A 21,335-nucleotide genomic window follows, 5' to 3' on the forward strand; every position below is an offset into this window, starting at 1 on the left:
GGTAATGAATGTATTATGTCAGGGAATCGGTCGCAATGAGCTTGTTTCACTGTAAAGCAGACACAGTTAAGTTTTTCTGGTGGTCGTGGTGGTATCACTAACTCTTCCACTGACTTGCCTCGCGACCAAATCTATATTTGTTTGAACCCTGTATTCTTATAGTTGTAGTAATATCGGTCCGACAAATACGTGAATGGGCCCCAAAAGGTTAACTATTTATTTATTTATTTATTTATTTATTTATTTATTTATTTATTTATTTTTACTTTTACTCTGTGCCATGTCATCGCCCCCTCATCAGTGCTGCGCTGGCGCCGGCTCGGAGTATAGTGGTGTTCATTTTTACACATTGCGTTTACACGTCTGTCAAACGTCTTCCCTGTTTGGTCATTTATAGGAATGATCTGGAGCTTTCAGACTCAGTGAAGGATTGTATGTGGAAAAAGTGACACCTACGGGTGTAGTCTCTAACAACACTGAAAACGTATTTGCAATGTATTTCAAGAGGCTCTGTAGAATATTGATCAACACATGATATTGACATGTTTTGGCTCAGACTGGGTTCTTTGACCTGGTACTCCATCATCCAAGACACTCAGCTTGCTTCCAGTTCATGTTCATATCAGACTCGTTTGGGAAGCATCTTAATGTAAAGAATTTTACTTGATGTTCTCGTGACTGAGGGTTGCAGTGTTTGCAGGAGTTCTCGGTCCAACATCCATCTACGAAGTGTTGGGACTCTTTAGTGAGTTCATGAATAACTGGTGATCAGAGACACCTTCACGGACAATACATTTCCCCATGATCTATTGTACACAAAATTAATTAGTAAAATTAAGACTTCATAAGAATTTGCTCCACCATGGTCCATAAAATGTAAGCTAGCCTATTTACAAATGTAAGTTAATTTAATATATTAATCATAATTTCATATTTTTCAATACAGTAGGCTAAATAAACTTATATACACAACATATGTAGTTCTAGAAACATTAATAATACAATGCCGCCTATAAAAATTTGTATCTAAATTAATTCTACATTTTCTTTTATGTCATTAAATGCAAATCCCTATATGTTTGTACAAGTATTATTAAAAAAAGATTGGATGTAGAGTAGCCTATTTACATATTTTTCATTCCATTTTATATCAGTTTATTTTATGTTTGATGCCTCAATTAAAAATTTGAAATTGAATTAGAATTTATTCGGAAGGTATTCTCAGTTGAGTTCTGAATGCCGCAGGACTCTGCTTTTAACACTAGTCACTAATCAAATTATACATCATACACTAGTACAGGTTGTTCTATAAACCATACGAGTTGTTCAGCTATCTTATTTTTTTATTATGAACAGCATATTAGTTTGACCATATAAATCGATATTTGACTGAGTTTTGATAGCAGATCTTTGATAGCATCTGCATTCAATACTTGCCTCTACAGGTTTCTTGTTCTTATGTGTAGGTGTTGTTCACAAGAAAGCACACCGTTTAATATCCTGAAAAGTATATTGTGGCGGGAGGAGCAAACGGACAGTGGGTGTGGCGTCAGCACTCGGAGAGGCTTTTATTAACAGAACAAATAGGGAATAAAAGGGAAATAAGTGTCCAAAGGGGAAGAGTGTCCAAAATAAACAGGGAATCTGGTGTCCTCGTCGTGCTGCGGGGCATGTGACGGACAGGTAGTGTTTAGGAGGGAAGGGTCCAGGTAAGGGGCGGAGTCCGGCTGCCGCACGCGCGCCCCTCTTCTGTCCGGCGCGCGAGGGGCGTCGGCTTCTTCCAGCGGCTGCATCGGCGCTTAAAGGGACTAGACAGCCCGGCATCCTGCCCCGACGGCCGTGAAACGGGCGCGGTTCTCGTCCGGACCGCGGGTCCGGCAGCTCACGTCTCTGGCGGCGCGGGAGTCCCTCTACGCACCCTTCCTGGACCCACGAAGACACCAGCGTGCATGAACGAGGAAGAGACCGGTCTCTGAGGAGAGGCGCGCTCGGCATTTAAAGAGCGGCGGTGATGAAGCTCCATTTGCATCAGGTGTGCCCCATCACACGCCGCCAGCCCTGGCTCTTCCAGCGCCCCTCCTCTATCACACACCCACTCCTGTCGGGAGCCTGGTGGGCAGCGATTTGGGACGGGGTCACGATAATAATTAGGGGGGAGGCAGCTGACTCGTCACAGTATTTACACTTTTATCTTCCAGGTTTATTAGTGTTACGAGCTCTTTGTAGTCTGGCAGACTTGCCTGAATTAAACATGCAGAGAAGAACAGTCAAGATCACCAAAATCACATAGCAGTGTTAATAACAAAGATTTAATTTCACTTCACTTTTTCCACACATAGTTCTTTTTGTCATGAAAATTTTATTAGAAAAAAAGGTAACAGCATATATTATTGATCTGTTTGTCCAAACATGGTTCCTGGTCAGATGAGCTGTTCTTGACATTTCTTTTTGATTTGGGGGTTAAAGTATGAGCTGGACATGTTTTTAACAGATTTTTTAGATTTATACCTGTAACTGTATCTGAAATAATTGTTTATACTTGACATTGAATCTCACATGACCAGCTGTTTTCTTTACATCAGAACTTATAGCTGTGGCTTTCAATTAAAATCACAAGTGCCTGAACCCTAAATTGTTCATAAATAACAGATGATCAGTGACTTCTTCAAGGACAATCCATTTACTCATGGTCTATTGTGAACAAAATTAATTTAAGAATTTAAGAAGTAGCTCCCTTTTAATTTTGAATTATTCAATACAGTGTTTTTAACATTAATAATAAATTCACAAAATAAATTGACTGATTATTTCTATTTATCAATTTTTTAGGTAAATTTGTTGTAAATAAGTGTTTTTTGTTGTTGTTGTTGAAGAAAATAAATGTTCCCTGTTTCCTCATATAAGCTCATGTAGTGTTAATTTACTATAAAATAATACTTGCTCTAAAATATATTAATAATGCACTTACACTTTTATTGTCATCCTCCAGGGTTAGCTGTGTTATGAGCTCCTTACAGTCTGGCAGAGATGCCTGACTCAAATTAAACAGGCCCAGAGCATTTAAAAAACCACTGATGTTCGTAGACATTGTAGAACTTCAGAAGAGGATTTCAGAAAATCATGCTGTGTGTGGATCAAGTACCCTAAATAGTCCAGATACACAGTACTGTTTTTTTCTCTCTCCCTGAAGTGATGCAACAGGTTCTGAGAATTCTAGTTAACTGGATTGAATTGAGTGTGTAAATCTCTGGACTTTGGGCAACTGGAAAACACCTGTCAGAATAACCTTTAGCCTTTAGAAATGAGGACAAACCCAAAAGATACTGAACTTACCCACACAGACACATTAATAATCATTTGTTTTCTGATAATGCACTTTTTTTAAATGTCCATTGCACTAGTGTTTTGTACAGTTTAATGTATCGCTAACATATTCATTTGTAAATGAGGTTCATAGTTTCTGCTTATAGTGTACATACACTTATTACATAATCCATCTGTATAGTATGTTCATAGTACACCTATCCGTATATCATGCCGATAGTATTTAAAAATCTGTAAATTATGTCCATAGTACTGCCTTATCTGAATATTTATTGTACATTTGTAACATATTGTAGACACTGTATATCCTGTACTTACTGCTTATTGCACTTCTTGTTAGATGCTAACTGCATTTCGTTGCCTTGTACTTTACAGGTGCATTGACAATAAAGTTGAATCTAATCTAATTTAATTATTGATCTGATTTGTCCAAACTTGGCTTCTGGTCAGATGAGTTGTCCTTGACCACATGACAGAGTTCTGCAATAAGAAAAGAAGAAAAAAAAACTACTAATGTGCAATTAATTCAGTATCTCTTAATTCTGATTTCCTTTTGATTTGGGGGTTAAATTATCACCTAAACATGTTCTAGACAGATTTTGTGAGATTTACCTGTAACTTCTATATCTGCAATAATGTTTTAAACATATTTATAAGTGAAATTGAATCTTAAATGACCAGGAGCTGTAGCTGCTCTACATCAGAACTAATAGCTGTTGCTTTCAATGAAAACTACAAGCACTGAAACCCAAACTGACCTGTTACTCCATCATAGGAGTACTGGGTTTCTCTTTTAAATCCAAGACACTCAGCTTGCTTCCAGTAGGTGTCCATGTCAGACTCGGTTCGGTTGCTCTCTCTCTCTGCAGGAACAAAGAAGAAATAAATGAATGCATTTTCACATCACAATTGGTCATGGAATACATCATTTTAATATGATGCAATGTGTCTACATATATTCCTATGGATTTTGTTACTTACTGAATAAGTATAAAGAATATATGGTCTCATTTTTTAATTGGCTGATGAAGTTCATGGTGAGACAGTCAGGACAGGATGGCAAGAACTTGGCCTCTGAAACTACGTCATTTCCTGTGGACCAAAAAGCACCAACATAACATTCATTAATACTCAGAGCCAATGAGTTTTACCTGAAATAAATAAGCTTTTGTTAACTTACCACTGGCATAAAAAATACTATCTTTAACAGTTGTGTTAATGGTGCAAAATCTACACTTTCCATTTCTGTGAGGGAGAGAAATATCAGATTCAGAATGCTGGTCATCATAATGATAAAATTCATTTAGTTTAGCGTTAGATAACAGGACAGCCTTACAGCATATCCCCTTGACTGAGGGTTAAAGTTTTTGCAAGAGTGCTTGGGCCAAACTCCATCCATGAGCTGTTCACAGTCTTCAAGATATCTGTAAATAAGTGGTGATCAGCTATGCCTTCAAGGAAGATCCATTTACCCATGATCTGTTTGGAAGAGAAAAGAAGTTACATAATCTGCCATAGTGTTAATTTACTATAAAAGAGTACTTGATTCAAATATATTAATGCACTTACACTTTTATTGTCATCCTCCAGGGTTCGTGGTGTTATGAGCTCCTTACAGTCTGGCAGAGATGCCTGATTTAAACTAAACAGGCCCAGAAGAGCAGCCAAGACCACAGAAGTAGACATTGCAGAGCTTCAGAAGAGGATTTCAGAAAATTATGCTGCATCGCCTGGGGAACAAGTTCTTTATATAGAACAGCTTATCACATATTGTCATCTGGATGTTGACAATAAGTGATGCAACAGTTTGCTTTTTTGTGATGCCAGTGCCAGTAATCTGAAATGAATTCAATGGTTAAAATTGTGGACTAGGGACCAGGAAATTCTTGAGTTGGCAAAACATGCAAGTAATTGTGGAATGAAATAATGTTATTTTTCTTTTTATTGGTACAGTCTTTACGGTACATTTTAAAAAAATAATAAAGAAAATTGTCAAAGATAACCAATATTTATAAAATAAATGAATAGTAATAGTATCCATAAAATATATTAAATCAAATTTACATTGCATTTTCATTTTTATTTTATTATAATAGATTGTTCTGTAAATGACACTTTACTGATCTGTCGTTATTTGGCCGTCCTTCCCACAGTAGTACATTATTTCATAAAAGTGCATTGGTATTTTCCAAGTGTATGACAAGCAGTCATTTTTCTATGCCCTTCATGATTAATCTAAATTCTCAAACTATTTTAATAAGGGGAATGTATGAATAAATCACATTTTGAAACCCTCTGGATAATTTTATGACATTTTATGGTCAAGTCATTTTATGACATTTGCTCTGTACATCTTCAGAATCAAAATACTACATGTATATATCGTTATACTTTTAAACTCTAGTACAATATTATTTGCCGTCAATCTTTAGTGAGCTGACAGACTCTGTGAACTGTAAATCATTAACGTTTAATGATTGTTAGAAATCTTCTTACCAACTATTTTAGTTACTTCCTTTGGTCAGAGATTGAAAGTCAAGGAAAAAGTTATTGTGGAAATTATGGTTTATGTTGAAAAAATTAAAGTGATGAATAACAAGTCCCAGTAATCAGAAATAAAATGGGCAGTAGTAAAATAGGCCCACTTTGAGTCACTGCACTGTTTAGACATGGACAGTCCCAGCGATAAGGTTTATCTCTTTCGGTTTTGTCTTTGTGCCTGATCTGGTTGATTATTTTTTGCCCTTTCTGCTCACGAAGTTCCTGTTGACCATAGTGAGAGATCAAAGAGATGTCATCGGGGCTGTAAGAGGAAGGCTGAGGGCAGTCCAACCAATCAGTGGCCAGAAGCCGAGGGTATCCTTCTTCAGGGCTGGAACCTGGGTGAGTAAATTTCCAGTAGGAGTTGCCTTTGAAAAGGTAGGTTGAACCTGATTGATATAGAAAATACATTTTTTTTAAATAAACCAGTAACGCTCTAAAACAGTGTCACACATACATTCCCATGCAATGCAGTAGTATTTATATTTTTTAACTAATGGTTTTGAAGCAACACACCTTTAAAGTCCCCAGTCCTTTCTCTCTCATCGGCATTCTCCATGATGATTCCATTCACTCCTTCTTTAATGAGCTCTCTCCAGACTTCGCTTTCCTCTCCTTGCTCTCCATCCTCTCTCACAGACCCCCACACCACACCCTGCTTTGGGTCCCAGTGCAGTCCTTGCCACCCTCCTTCTGAGTCCTCAGGAGCCAGAGTAGACAGAGGCTGAGGGAAACCCTCTTGGAGAGACAGATCCTTAAACAGCCAAACCTGGGAACCTGCACATATATGTTTAGTAGTTTACTTTAAGTAGAGTGGTGTCAAGTCATTTGCACATAAAAATAGCAAGGTTGTAGAAATGATATGAAAATGTGTTTTATGTAAAAATATAAGGTATGTTTTTACAGCGTGTCTATTTACACTAAGTACAAATAACCTATTTTGTTGGCAAATGCTATTTACTCTAGCTCTGCCCACCAGACAACAAAAGAAACCCATCTGGTAACAGGAATAGTGGTGGAGAGTAAGGATATATGTAGCTAGCAGCCATATCACCCTGCATCCCAAGACTGGTTGCCCACTGAAGCTAAGCAGGGTTGAGCCTGGTCAGTACCTGGATGGGAGACCTCCTGGGAAAACTAGGTTGTTGCTGGAAGAGGTGTTAGTGAGACCAGCAGGGGGTGCTCATCCTGTGGTCTGTGTGGGTCCTAAAACCCCAGTATAGTGATGGGGACACTATACTGTCAAAAAGCACCATCCTTCGGATGAGACGTTAAACCGTGATCCTGACACTCTGTGGTCATTAAAAATCCCAGGATGTCTTTTGAAAAGAGTAGAGGTGTGACCTCGGGAACCTGGCCAAATTCACCCATTGGCCTCTGACCATCACGGCCTCCTAACAATCCCCATATTTTACTGATTGGCTTCATCACTCTGTCTCCTCTCCACCAATAAGCTGGTGTGTGGTGGGCTTTCTGGCGCACTATGGCTGCCGTCACATCATCCAGGTGGATGCTGCACACTGGTGGTGGATGAGGAGATATCTCCTCACAATGTAGAGCACTTTGAGTGCTTAGAAAAAGCAGAAAAGCGCTATATAAATGTAATGAATTATTATTATTATTACATAAAAAAATTACTAAAGGTCTCAATAAGGCAGCACTCATATATGATTATGATAATAAATATAAATATATTCACTGAATATGTTGAATGTGTATACTGCATGCTGTTTTATAAATATACTACAATACATTATGGTGCAAATAGGATCTGCCTTTAAGCATGAATAGCATTCAATACACTAAATCAAAATAGCATCTCACTACTATTTACATTTTGTATTTTACTACTATTTAACGGAGGTGTAAAATATTTGAATAAATGTAATTAATTACTGTACTTGAGTATCTTTTTGTATACTCTGTAGTTTTACTGAGTATCAAAGATATTAGCAACTTTTACTTACTACATTTTTGAATAAGCATCTGTACTTTTTACTTCACTACATTTGTAATGAGTGTTGCAATTACACATTACATTTTGCATGGCACCTAGCTTTTTCTGCAGCAGTTTATTTCTGCTACAAAAGAAGTGATACTTCTCAACTTTTTCTTGTTTTTCACTGGCATGTCTCTTTGACTAGTGCATTTATGAGCCTATATTTAATATAAGTAAAATACTTAAGTACTGTTAAAATCAGACTTTTACTCAAGTTGCTTTGGAATTGGTGACTTTTAACTTGGAGTAATTTTCACTGTCTGTACTTTTACAGATACTGTAGCTACTCTTCACACCACTGCTATTTACAAAATTTACACTTAGCCTCTGCCCTATTTTTATTCTCTGTATTGTGGCCAAGTAAAATAAATCTCTTTATATTACATAAATGACCTCTCAAAATTGTGGTGCACAATTGGAATCCATCATGAATGTGGCTTTGTGAAGTGATTGTGCTGGGAAACTGACCACTGATAAAGATGATGGCATGATCTGTGTGTCTTTCCATAACCGCTCGCAGTGGAGGCAGTGAAGAAGGAAGAGCTGACCAAAGTCTCTGTACAGGAACAGCCCTGACTGACACCAGACCACCTCGGCTCACTCTCCACATGTTCTGCCCTGCAAAATGCATGAGGAAAGGGAGGCAAGAGAGACATAAAAAGTAGGAGAATTATAAATAAATAGTTTGTACTGTGGTGACACTGGCTGGATGGATAAAGAGTGTTGTATACCAATAACAGAAGGACTATGAAGATGACAACACTACAAGTGGAGGAAGTGTTTTTGTTAATATATCAAATAACTCCTAAATCAGTTCAAGCTACAAGTATCTACCTTTGAAGAAGAAGATCTCTCCTCGAATCTTGGCAACTGCATCAAAACTGGTGTTACAGCGATCCACAGAACTTGAGACAAAGAGAGACATTTCAAATTATTTTTCTCTTAATTAAAATACATTGAACATTTTAACAAACTAAGAAACATGACTTTGAATATTTAAAGGTATAGTTTACCCCAAAATGAAAATTCTGTCATTATTTACTTGCTCTCACGTTGTTCTTAACCTGTATGAGTTGAACATAAAAGAAGATATTTTGAAGAATATTGGTAGCCGGTAGCCACTGACTTCCACTGTATGGAAAAAAAATACTTTGGAAGTCAATGGCTTTTGGCCACTATTTGGTTACCAGCATTCTTTAATATAATTACATAATTTACAGTTTTGGGTGAACTATCCCTTTAAACATCTTTTGCCGTTAAAGTCAGCCTGAACCAGTTTTCTACAATCTGATGTATTTACAAGTTAAAGCATGAATACACCACATGACTCTTAGTCACATATTTCCTCATATTTGCAGTCTAGTCAATACTTGTTGCCGAAAAAATCAGAGCCTGTCTACAGATTATGGGCAGTCAGAGCTGACAGATTTCAAATATCAAATATTTAGCCCATATTATATAACACTTATTGTATTGTCATGTGCCTCCTATCAATGAGGCTCATGTTTCTGCTTGAGTTTACACACTAATTGAAAGTCTGGTAGTGTGTGATACTTGGTAATTTGATATTTAGTTTTTCTCCAGTTACTCCTAGTGTTTAAAAATCTGTTTATATGTAGTGTATTCGAGCATTATTACTGAAGAATTAGTGTACAGTCATGGCTTAAAGTTTTGTGACATAAATTTTGTGTTTTGCAAAGTTAGCTGCTTAAGTTATTGTGGTGTTCATTCACACTGTTTTTAGATTATTGTGTAGAGTGATCAGATGCATTTTAAATTATTGTTAAAAGCTCCATTGGCCAAAAAACTAACTTTTCACTAAAAAACAAATTTCACTGTTTTTTTGATCCTGACACAAAATGACAGGCTAACATTAATTGACTAATCAAATCAGCAGCACATGTGAAAGTGTGAATGAGTACTAGTCATGTAAAATCACTATCATACTAATTAGATTGTTAGAGCAGACTGATTGCTATAAAAGGAGGGAAGAAGCACTTCCAATCATTGTGTTCATGTTAACAAAACTTTGCAAAACACAAATTTTATGTCACTGCCAAAACTTTTGGCCATGACTGTATATAATCATGGTTTTGATTTAATGTTCAATTCAAAAGGTTTAACTGATTCTTTCTTACCTATGCAAATGACTGTGAGCATGCCGGTACATGTGTGTGAGCTTGTGTATTCCTCCATGCCGGTGACGCGATTGAGTTTCCTTCACAAGAGGTCTGTCCGTTGGAACATGGTTACCCCTCTTACCTGAATTCATAAACAGAGACACATGCAGAATATATACTTTGAGTTTTTATGAGCTATAATTGCCAAACAGATATACCAAACAAGATGTTTAATGACAGTTACCATAAAGGGCTGTGATGTGTTGAAGGTCATGATGTCCAAGGCTGAAGTGTAATGGGTCTCCTAGAGGCCCCTGGTAGTATGGACGCATTACAGATTGGCGTGCTGATGAATGGGTTAGTCCGAGGGCGTGACCAAGCTCATGCACCAGTACCGTGAACAGATCTGTGCCCTCCGTTGCTGTGTATAAATGTGCACGTTGAATTTAGTTATCAATACTGGCTATATATATATATATATATATATATATATATATATATATATATATATATATATATAAATATATATATATATATGAGCTGATACTGAATACTTAACCCTATTAGCCTAAAGGTCTCCTGTATCATATTTGATAAGTAAATATCTGAAGCCTCTAAATTATCAACATAGTCAAAATTTTGCTGAAAAATGTTATCTTCTGTCATCTGATTGATAATTTATATTAAAAAAAAAAAATTACGTAAAAGGCTTTTCAGTAACATCTACCTTCAGAACATGTCTTTTTTTTGCTATGAAGTCTTTTCTGATTTTTATAAAGTAAAAGTAATAAAACCTTTTATATTGTTATAATTTTGCAAAATTAACTTACTGGACTAAAGCAACTTCTATCTATACGTATATAAAAAAGCTATATAATATTATATCTATATATAAAAAAAATCATGTTAAAATGTATCAGATATGATACACCAGGCTTTTGAGGAATTTCTCATTCATCATTGTATTGCATTGCATTATGTTTTACCCACAAAAATAAATACTGTAGATCTCTGACCATAAAACTGCATGAGCATTTAAATCTTACTAAAACATATTAATGGGAGATACAGTGTGATAAATGATATTTATATGAATTTTTTTAGTAGTCTGTTATAAAGATCTCATTGGCTATGAAAATATAAGCAACTGCTCAAAATATTTTTTTCAGTGTGGGCCTCTGAATTAGAATGAGCTCCATATTTTCCTTATATCATACTATAAGAGCCAACAAAGTCTGATGTATAGAATATGATACTCAACAACCAAAAAAAAAAAATAATAATAATAATAATAAAAATAATTTTTAGAACATTTTTAAAGATGCATTTTGTCTAAAGCTTCAATAAACTATTATATATTTTCAGCTATAATTTCATATTTTACAATAAGATTAAAGGGGTCATATGATGCGATTTCAAGTTTTCCTTTCTCTTTGGAGCTCTTGGTGAATAAAGAAGATCTGTAAAGTTATCACAACGCGCTGGATAGCTGGCCAATCACAGCACACCTCGCTTTTCAGAGAAAAATACTTACATACTATAGTATGTGCAGCGGTCGCGCGCGCATCCGTTGACTAGCGCAAGTTAATTCTCACACTTTAATAGTGTTTACAGCTTCTAACAGGCTGTTTGACGATGATAAGTTATTACCTCAAAATGTACATCAGTACGCAGTTTTCCCTATTGCTCGCGTGCCGTAGGTTGCCGACCCCTACGTTAGATGATGGTAAAGCTAATCTTTAAAACAAAAAATATTTAATAATTTTAATCTTTAGCAAATCTCAGAATGAATATTTTTATTTCATACTGTACATTATAATTTTGTAAAACTTAAATTCACTTGCTAAAAAAATAATGTGTTTTTATATCTTGTTCATAAGATGAAAATTATTGGACTTTACTGTCCTGTTGGCTTTTACTTTGGCTTTGTGCATTATTCCTTACCTTTGATTGTTTTGCAGAATTACCTGGTTGTCTGAAGGCCCATTCCTCCTCTGCATCCAAGTGAACTCCACCTGCTCTGCCTGGATCTGATGGAAAGAAGGCATGACCAACAGATCCACCTGCTCCATCAAAGGGATATCCGTCTCCATGGGGACCGTGCAAAAAATCTATTTGGAGATCTGCCCCCTCTGGTCCTCGCACCTATTTGAAATAGTTCAACACATAGTACTCTATGAACTTACATGAACACAAATGTATTCAGGAACACTGAGTATTAAAAAGTAACCACAACCTCATGGAACTCAAGTAAAGTTGGATCGGCCCACACTCTGAGTGCATAGTACACAAGGGAGCGAATCATTTCACGGGACAGTTTAGAGGACGCCGGGTAAGAACGCAGCCTGAGAAAAAACAAAGAATAATAGACCAAGATACATTTGCTGAGGTGTTTTTTTTTTATATTTTACTTTGCTGTGATGCTGTACATCAAGTAAGTGAAAGCAGGATGGAAAAACAGGAAAAAAAACACAACTGGTAAAATAATCAGGCTAACCTCCAGTTGATATTTCTTCTTGTCCAGGTAGAAACTGCTCTTTTCATCCTTTGATTTTGCATATCACTGTGTAGTGTTGATGTCTGAATGGTTTGGTCATCATCGTCTGGAAGTGAACACCGGGGGGTCTGCATCAGTTGAACTGTCTCTTCATCTGTGAGAGGAAGGCAAGGGTGAAGATGAAGGTACAATAGAAGAGTTATGAAATAAGATTGAGATTTAAAAACAGTGGGGGACATACTGTTTTTCATACCTAACACTCCTGTATCATTCAAACCAGCAAACCTCTGCATTTTCTTCACTGCTTGAGTGACAGCTGTCCAGGCCTGTAACTGACCTGTAGAGGGATCAGGGGGCGGGAGATATCCATACTTTGTGAGCCAATCCTGCCAAACAGAACAATATGAAACCATAAATATTCAAATACACCACCATTGAAATTTTTAAAAGAAATTAATACTTTATTCAGCAAGGATGCATTTGACCGATCAAATGAATGCTGATTTTTGTCAACTTTCTATTCATTAAAATATGACCATTTCCACATTATTATTAACCAGCACAACTGTTCAACGTTTCAACACTTATAATAATAAAAAACACCAAATAGCATATTCAGCTTTTCCATTAGCATAATAAATTTTAAAATATGCTCGATTATTTATCAAATAAATGCAGCCTTGGTAAGCATTAGAAACTTTTTCTCAAAAACATTAAAAAAATCTTTTAGCATTTCTAAGCATTTATGATAATTGTTGTAAATTATGTAATGCATTTGTAAATGATAAACAAAATTCATGTATATAAAAGAACAGATTACAATCTTTTAAACAAACTTTTTTGAAAAAACTAAATAATGTGAGAAAATGTGCACAAATGAATCATACACAATAAGAAGCATATAGGATAAATTTCATGTTGACTTTTAATATAAGACTACAACACTGAAAAATCTTTTCCAACTGCAGGTGAAACTGTAAATCATGTAAAACTTCCAAAACATTCTCACCACAAGTTTGATGCTCTCATCTTCTGTGGGCAACACAGTGGGTAAAGCAGTAGACATAACTGTGCTCGCCAAAGTGGTTGGGAGGGTATCTTTATCAGCATTTCCATAAACTTCCATTATAGGTCCACACATGTAGAAGACAACTACTGTCCAAAACATCGCCATCATACTGAGAGTTTATACATCATCTGCTTTGAATAGTAGAACTATGAAACCAATTCTGTTGATAGAGATATGCAAATCTCAGTCCTCCTTAGTCAAGTGATTTCAATGATGTCATCTTTGCTGAATCAGAGATGGTGGCCTCTCTTGTGTTGAGGAATAGTAGGATTGATGCCAGCACTGTAAATGCAGAGTTTGGGGGTCATTTAATGGATATTATACAAGATTGTGTTCTATAGTATTCTAAAAACTTTATATAAGATGATAAATTAAATCTGTAGTGCAATCTAATCAAAAGTTAGGACCTCTTTCGGTCTTAAAATAATTTACTTCACTACACTGCTGATTGCTTTGATTGTAATGCTGCATGACTGAATTGCAGATGGCTAGTATCAAAGAGAAAAGGAGGAAGAGGCTACAGAGGTTTTATGTGTTTCATTTTAAAGGAAAAGGGTACAATACCCCAGATGTGACTGGGAAGTGAGGCTTTAATTAAATTAGCATGTGTCATTTCATTAAAGAAATGTGGGAGATGGCGGGCTGTAAGAGTAGAGGAGAGATGGGGGAATGGGGCATGGAAAATAAGAGTTATGGAATAATGGAATTAAAGGAAAACACTGCCAGTATCAGAGGACAAAGACAGAGGACAGTATACGAAAGGGAGAGAGACTGACGGGAAAAAGGGGAAGAGACACGTGTATGCATGCAAATATGTATGGATTTATTAGTGTCTGAGAGATGAGACATTGACCCAGTCACAGAAAGACAGTAGGGGAGAATCTGCATAAATGTGACGGTCAATAAATGTAATAACCTAATGCATCGGCATGCCATTTATGATATGCAATTCAGTCAACATCCCAGAATATCTGACAGTTCCAGATGTGTGGAATTTATGTCAAATTTATGTCAAACACACAGCAAATTAAATTAAAACCAAATTATTTTAAAACAATAAAATTAATAATTATAATTAAGCATTTTTTTATTAGTAGTATTAATAACAGTATATTAAATGAACTGCTGTTGTAAAAATGTAAGTAAGTAAGTAAGTTGTGTTTTAGTGTCATCATTTAATTTCATGTTTGTTCAATATCAACTTGTTTGTCTTGCTCTGTTTACATGTCCTCTGAAGTCATGTTCTCAAGACTGTGCTCTATACTCTAAATTTCAGGATATGTCTAGAATTTAATAATGCTTTAAACACTATATAGACAAATTATATATCTGCATTCTGTACATTATAAAGCTTTATCATTCATTGTTATCATTTACAATTATCACATGATGTACTATAATGTAGACTAAGTGACAAGAAAGAAATAAACATCAGTCTTTGTGCTTCTAGTTAAACAGTTTCAGACTTTTTCAAATTTAATTGATGCAGGTAATGACTGTTAACATGTTAAAGATGTTTAAGACAAACCAAAGGATCCAGAATCATTTTAATCTTCTCCCACACTGAATAAGCTCAAGATAGTCATACAACAACAAAGCAAACTTTTTGCAAAGAAAACAGAAAACATTTTTATGCCAAGATGAAGTTAAAGCAATGAATGATCTTATTCAAAACATAATGAAATGGGGCATGCTTACCTTCACAACTTCTTTCCTCCTTTGCTCTCGCCTGCTCTGTCCCGTTGCCCTCCTTCTCTGTTCCTGAACAGATGTGTTTCTCTCATCTCCTCAACTGGACCCCTCCCTGCCCCTTTCTGCCTCTGCACTCACACAATGGACTCCTAATACCCCCTCAATAATGTACCCACCCACCCTTCGCTTGCTAAGTGCATCGGGCATTTGCTCACTCTCTCTCTCTGTGCTTGGAAGATACCAGTGTGAAAAAGCCTCTTTATATCCAGCGAGGAGATTTAGATACATGCTTAGTTGCACATGTCCATCCACTCTTTATCAAATTTCATATACTTCATATTCAAATGACTCATAGATTTAAATAACAGATGAAACACTAAAGTGATTCTAAACATAGTACAAGAACATTTACATATTTATATACAGTATGCATCCTTTAATGTGAGATCTCAGTCAACTGCCGGATTAGGGTTTCACTTTATCTTTGGGCTTGTGCATAGTTGTGGATATATTGGGATTAAATCCTTTTAACGAAAGGATTAAAAAAATAAATAAATTACAAACGAAGATTGGAACAGATCTAGCTAAATGCATTGTTGCTATTTGGTCTATGACATATAAGATTTAGGATATACAACTTCTTTGTGTCAATTTCTGTATTTAAAAAATGTAAAAGTTTGTTGGCACATATAAAATTAATGAAAACCTGTGATTTCTGTGCAGTGGTTAACTTGTTCAAACTTGTATTGTGACAAAAAAAAAAAAAAAAAAAAAGCAAGAGAGAAACCACATTTCCAGATGGGCTATCTGTCTTTTTTGCTGGATAATACTGTAGGGAGTCCCAATGGAGTAGCTGGATTGGAAAAGCATACTTACAAGGGCAAATGAGGCGTGTGCTGAATGTTTATAGTATAACTTGACCTCCTGATCTGGTAAACATCTTAGTGTATAACCTGTCAAAGAGAACTGCAAACTGGCCAAAAAACTTTCCAAACAGAGAGTGAGAGAGAGAGATAGAGAGAGAGAGAGTGCAGTATGAGCAAAGGATGTATTATTGCCTTGTTCTGCTGCTAATGATTTTGACCTGCAGGTCTAAGTGTGCGGCCTAGAGGGGCAGATGTGTTCAATGTATTTTTAGAAAGATGCACAAGGCAGGAAGTTTATATGTGAATGGAAGTGTGTGTTCAAAAAGAGAGCGATCAAGAGCCACAAAAGACCAAGTGAACTTCCTTGTCTCCAAGACAACTGAGATGCCTTAAGAAGAACTCCACAATACAGATATTCATTGTGCACCCAAGACATGGGCCTCAACTTTGCTCTCACAAGGAACGGCACTGGAATTTCTTACTATGGTCACCTCTGACTAATACCACAAAAGATAGACTCCCAGTGAGTCACTCATCCTTCTGTTTAGAGAAAAGTATTCTATTTCACTGTTTAAAAGTATGGGATCAGTAAGACTTGTTTTTAAAAGAAATTAATAGTCCACAGACACAGTTACTTAATCAAAAGTGACATTAAGAACATACTGTTTAGTTTAACATTCTATTCATCAAAGAATCCTGAAAAAAAAGAGTTGAGCAGCACAACTGTATTCAACATCAGATAATCTATGGATCTAATAATAATAAAAAAATGTTTCTTAAGCAGCAAATCAGCATATTAGAATGATTTATGAAGACTGGAGTAACAAACAAACAAACAAATAAAATATAGCTCTAAGCAGCAATTAGGGGCCTAGCACTACAGAAGCAAGCATCAGACCAACTGCAGGAATGAGTAATTGAAGCCATTTTAGGATGGTTGTTGTCAAAACGGCTGAAAAATTATAAATACATGACTTAAGTAACATGATTTATTGGCTTATCACGTTTGACCAATAGGTGGCGCTGTTAACAAATCGATGTGGTGTGTTCCGCGTGAGTTGACAATGGCACACACAAAGTTTGGTGTCAATATGCCAAAGCATTGCAGAGATACAGCCTCAAGTGTCATTTTGGCATCATGCCTCAAATTCGTTGCTGTAGTATGCGAAAACGGTTTTATCAACACAAAATCCATAGCTTTTTGTCAGCATGGTCTGAAGATGATATGATTAGATCTTGGTGAAAATTGGACCAACGGTCTAGGAGGAGTATGAAAAAGTAGGTTTTTAAAGAAAATCAAAATAGCGGAGAGGAAGTTTGGCTGATATGGCAATATTGGTATCACTGTTCTCAGCATGACCCAAGGAACATATTAAGACCAGTCTCATTACAGTTGGCAAAATTCACAGAAAGCTATTAGCATGTTTTAAAAATTCATTATAACTTTTGACCACAAGGTGGCACTGTCTCAAAACTTTTTGAGTACTTTCAGGTCATGGTCTCGATGGTACATAAAAGATTCGTAATGGTATACCAATCCATTCATAAAATATAGCATTTTATATCATAATAATCTATTATAGTCAATGTCAATTTCATGTTTTGTTCAATTATAGTTTTTTAAGTGATAAAATGCAACGTTGCACAAACCATAAGGCAAAACCTGGCATGTTTGGTATCATGGGACTTGGCAAGGTTTAATAGTCAAGTGGAGTTGTCTAGAGTTAAGGTGTGTAGAAAGGTTACTAAGTTGTAAGTATGTTGATATTTGATTTTACCACTAGGTAAACTTCTCAGGCTCCTTCAGGGCATCGTGCTGATGACCCATACCAAGTTCCGTAACGATACATCTATGTTTTCATTCAAATCAGAATGATTCACCGAATCTAAAGAGACCAGTTTTGTGATTTTTGGCCAAACCATTCAGAAGTTATAAGCAAAAAAATGAATTTTTCATATCTCCTGACCACTAGGTGGCACAGTGCCAAAACACTGCAGGTAGTCTCAGGTCATGCTTGTTATAACACACACCAACCCTGCGTTCCATTCAGAAGGGCTCGTCCCTATGCCCTAATCCCTTCAATGGGTTTACCCTCCAGAGTGAGAGCTTTGCAGGGTTGAAGGGTGTAGGGGACCAAACACCTGTTCGTTGAAGTGCCCTTCTGCGTCATCATCACATGCCCACACAGAGGCGCCATCATCATGCACAGAGACTGCACAAAGGATCATGGGAGCCCGAAGTGTCCATCAGTTGTACCCTTCAAAATGGCCAGTTTTGAGCACTTCGGTTTGGAACGACCCTGCAATATGGCTGTCATGATTGTTTTCACTCTGAAGTGCCCTTTGGAGGGCGATATAACCCGTTTGGAATGCACCGCAAGTTTGGTCTCAATATGCCAAACTGTTGCGGAGATACTGCCTCACATCCATTTTTCTGTGCATTTCGTCAAATTCGTTCACGCGTTATTCGAGAATGGTTTGAAGAATCAACTTAAATTACTTAGCTTTTTGCCAGCATGGTCTGAAGAAGATCTGAGCCAATTTTGGTGAGAATCAGACAAACCGTCTAGGACGAGTTCGAAAAATATTTTTTTTGAACAATTAAAAATAGTGAAAAAACGAAAACTTGCGATTGTTCATTCAACTCGGCATGAGCCAAGGATTCAGAGGAAAAAATGTTTTCCTTATGTGCCTTACGGTTCAAAAGTTATTAGCATAAACATGAGTGAAACTTTGGATAAGCGGTGGCACTGAGTTTGAGTTTGACCCCAAATTTGCTATGGTTAATGTAGTCTTCTGTAGCCAGACCTTCAGACTGACCGTCTGGAATCCATGGCAGCTTTCATTGGCCAAGGCCTGCCCATGAGTCCATTTGACCGACATGTCTAACAACCAATCACAGTTCTTTTCATTCAGCGTCACGTTTTGGGGCATGGAAATGTCGCCACAATAACAGACCAGTGTGTAAAACTCTCTGATGTTTTTTAAAGATTCTATGCCGGGAACTTTTGAAACTACAGTGTTTAGTTTATCCTGATAAGCGCTCGTCATCACAATTGTAAACCCTACAACTTGCTTCTTTCATGAGGGTGGTTGGTGCCAAGGTATCTTTGTTTCCAGGTGGAACATTATAGGACGCAACACACAAGTCTCCCGGAAATCCTGTAGAATTTAACCAATCCGATGATGACTTCGACACTCCTGAAGTGTTTCCACTTTTGTGTCCCATATGCATCAGACGTTTAGCCAACGGTCCGTTGGCATGAAGTCTGAGGATGAGACTATGGTTATTCTTGAAACTGTCATTTATCAGTGTGCCAAATTTCACAACTTTCCTGCAAGTGGTTCTATAGACTCAAGAGCGGAAGAAGAAGAAGATCAAGCTGAAAATTCAGAACTGAAAGGAAGAAAATATATTTTATTTAAAGTTATTAAAATTGTAATATTTCACAGTATTGTACTAATATTTATATTATTTTTTAACAAATAAAAGCAGGCTTGGTAAACCATACACACACACACACTTGGCAGTACTTTAAACGTTGTTGGCTCTTAAAATAAATAGCTTTTGATGGTCCATTTTTTTGATTAATCTTTTGATAAATATGTAAATGTTAATCGACAGCATTATATAGAAATCTACGTGATCTTCGACAATAGCCTGTCATATAACAAACAAACTATAAAGTGTAAGAAAAAATGGAAATTTCGGAGATTGAACCCGGGGCCTCTCATAACCTATGCAAAGCATGCGCTCTACCACTGAGCTAAAAACCTATACATCGACCAGACCGACCTACAACATAGCACTGCAAACTGTAGAGTTCGAAGCTCATAAACAGTAATGTTGACTTAACGGGAATCTATGGCTGCATAACTAAATCATTCAGACGCAGACAAGGCATAAAGCATCTCTCTGAATCATAAATCCGCTTCCGCATAAACCGACAACATTTCACTTACGGAAGTTCCTTCGTCCAATTCTACAGTAGTGAAACCAAAACATTTCCAGCTATGTGAAACTCGTATTGATTTTTACCTCCGTGATTATTTGTTTTCATTGAGGCTTGTTTGAAAGAAATAGCTAAACAACAATAACGTCACGATTAATGTTCTCTGCTGGACGAACTTTTTTTGTTGTTGTTCAAGACTGTGCTCTGTCAGCACAAACATGATTAATTTTGGGACAGGGTGAGGCAGGATTATGGAGGATATTATTTTGTCTCAGCTCGGGCAGCGACGACGACGACGACTCTGATTTAGAGGTTATAAGCATTTATATAATGATGACAAAGAAGACGCAGTTCCGTTCATTCGAGGACAATTGCTCCCAGTCACACCTGTAAGTTTATTCAACTATTTTTTATGCAGTTGTCTGTACCACATCACGGTTTGCTTATTTTTTTTAGCCGTTTGCACGTTTATCAGTTTCTATGCAGAACATGAGAACTTTCACGTGGTGTCCACATGCAAAAATGCATATTTGTTTTAGAGTGATGCGTAAACTCACTCTTGTTTCTAACCGCACGTGGTTTTTGCTTTTTATACATGACGCACGGACCTTAGCTGCAGGAGACGCTGGCACGCGCACAGGTGAAGTTATTTCGAGTTATTTATAATTTTTTTAAAATAGATTTTCATCGGTTTGCGGAACACAACAACCGTCAAGAACAAAACTTAAAATTAAATAAATATATTTTAAATAATTAAATTAAACAAATTATATTTTATTGTATGTTACATACATGTTTTGTTTATCGTATTTCATTTTAGATCTAATTTTAATTATTTTGATGTCAAAGCAGTGTTTATCGATAAATTAACAGACGCGCGTTTAGAAGATTACATTGCATTTTACCTGCATTTTATATATATATTGGCCAGTCGAGTTTAACTGACCGCTCATCCGGGAAACCAGTGTTTCTCAAGTAAGCTACTTAAATAATATAATCTTTAATCAGTATTTAATATCTATCTATTTATTTATTTGGACACATAGCAGTGTAATAAGTGGGACAAATGTAAAAGTAAAACAATGTAAAACCATAGAAAAGTCAATACCAATCTTTCATTGTATTTCTTTTGGTTTCTCCCACTTTATTTGTTATTTGTTTGTCTCAGGTCCTCATCGATATCACAGGCCACAACTTCACCCCTCCAAGGCGAAGATGCTCAAAAAGAGATACATGCTCCTCCCTAGAAGTTATAGATCTAAGTGAAGATGATC

General features: G+C 36.5%; 2 protein-coding genes and 1 long non-coding RNA gene across 4 annotated transcripts; 1 reads left to right on the forward strand and 2 right to left on the reverse strand.

Annotated features, from left to right (window-relative positions):
• Positions 1-1,491: 1,491 nt before the first annotated feature.
• On the reverse strand, positions 1,492-5,068 carry LOC109066288 (saxitoxin and tetrodotoxin-binding protein 1-like). 2 transcript variants are annotated; one of them, XR_006161621.1, is made up of 7 exons: positions 4,894-5,068; positions 4,661-4,803; positions 4,505-4,569; positions 4,306-4,416; positions 4,083-4,187; positions 2,969-3,804; positions 1,492-2,240 (listed from the first exon to the last, which is right to left on the reverse strand). XR_006161621.1 is itself a non-coding variant. In XM_019083292.2 (6 exons), the coding sequence occupies exons 1-6, from the start codon at positions 5,008-5,010 to the stop codon at positions 3,737-3,739; spliced, it is 609 nt and encodes a 202-aa protein (XP_018938837.1). In that variant the 5' UTR covers positions 5,011-5,068; the 3' UTR covers positions 2,340-3,736. The 2 variants fall into 2 exon arrangements, 1 of the variants encoding a protein (XP_018938837.1); XM_019083292.2 differs by lacking the exon at positions 1,492-2,240 and having other exon boundaries at positions 2,340-3,804.
• A 137-nt stretch (positions 5,069-5,205) lies between these two features.
• On the reverse strand, positions 5,206-15,400 carry mmp17b (matrix metallopeptidase 17b). Its single transcript, XM_042770004.1, has 12 exons — positions 15,249-15,400; positions 13,491-13,832; positions 12,735-12,867; positions 12,482-12,635; positions 12,221-12,329; positions 11,952-12,129; positions 10,229-10,405; positions 10,003-10,126; positions 8,699-8,769; positions 8,333-8,482; positions 6,382-6,642; positions 5,206-6,254 (listed from the first exon to the last, which is right to left on the reverse strand). Exons 2-12 carry the CDS (start codon positions 13,656-13,658, stop codon positions 5,905-5,907), a joined length of 1,875 nt encoding a protein of 624 aa, XP_042625938.1. The 5' UTR covers positions 13,659-13,832; positions 15,249-15,400; the 3' UTR covers positions 5,206-5,904.
• A 4,987-nt stretch (positions 15,401-20,387) lies between these two features.
• Positions 20,388-21,335, forward strand: LOC122147435. Its single transcript, XR_006161623.1, has 3 exons — positions 20,388-20,450; positions 20,675-20,701; positions 21,230-21,335. It is a non-coding gene; the product is annotated as an uncharacterized LOC122147435 (long non-coding RNA).

The sequence above is a fragment of the Cyprinus carpio genome, chromosome A14 (genome assembly GCF_018340385.1).
Source record: "Cyprinus carpio isolate SPL01 chromosome A14, ASM1834038v1, whole genome shotgun sequence".
Taxonomy (NCBI): Eukaryota; Metazoa; Chordata; class Actinopteri; order Cypriniformes; family Cyprinidae; genus Cyprinus; species Cyprinus carpio.

Coding starts and splice junctions, on each gene's coding strand:
- mmp17b (XM_042770004.1), bottom strand. CDS start 13,658: ATGATGGCGATGTTTTGGACAGTAGTTGTCTTCTACATGTGTGGACCT. Junction 12,636..12,734: donor GAATGATACAGGAGTGTTAG/GTATGAAAAACA, acceptor TTCCTCTCACAG/ATGAAGAGACAGTTCAACTG. Junction 10,406..11,951: donor ATGGGCCTTCAGACAACCAG/GTAATTCTGCAA, acceptor ATTTATACACAG/CAACGGAGGGCACAGATCTG.
- LOC109066288 (XM_019083292.2), bottom strand. CDS start 5,010: ATGTCTACTTCTGTGGTCTTGGCTGCTCTTCTGGGCCTGTTTAGTTTA. Junction 4,804..4,893: donor TGGAGGATGACAATAAAAGT/GTAAGTGCATTA, acceptor TCTTCCAAACAG/ATCATGGGTAAATGGATCTT. Junction 4,188..4,305: donor ATATTCTTTATACTTATTCA/GTAAGTAACAAA, acceptor TTGTTCCTGCAG/AGAGAGAGAGCAACCGAACC.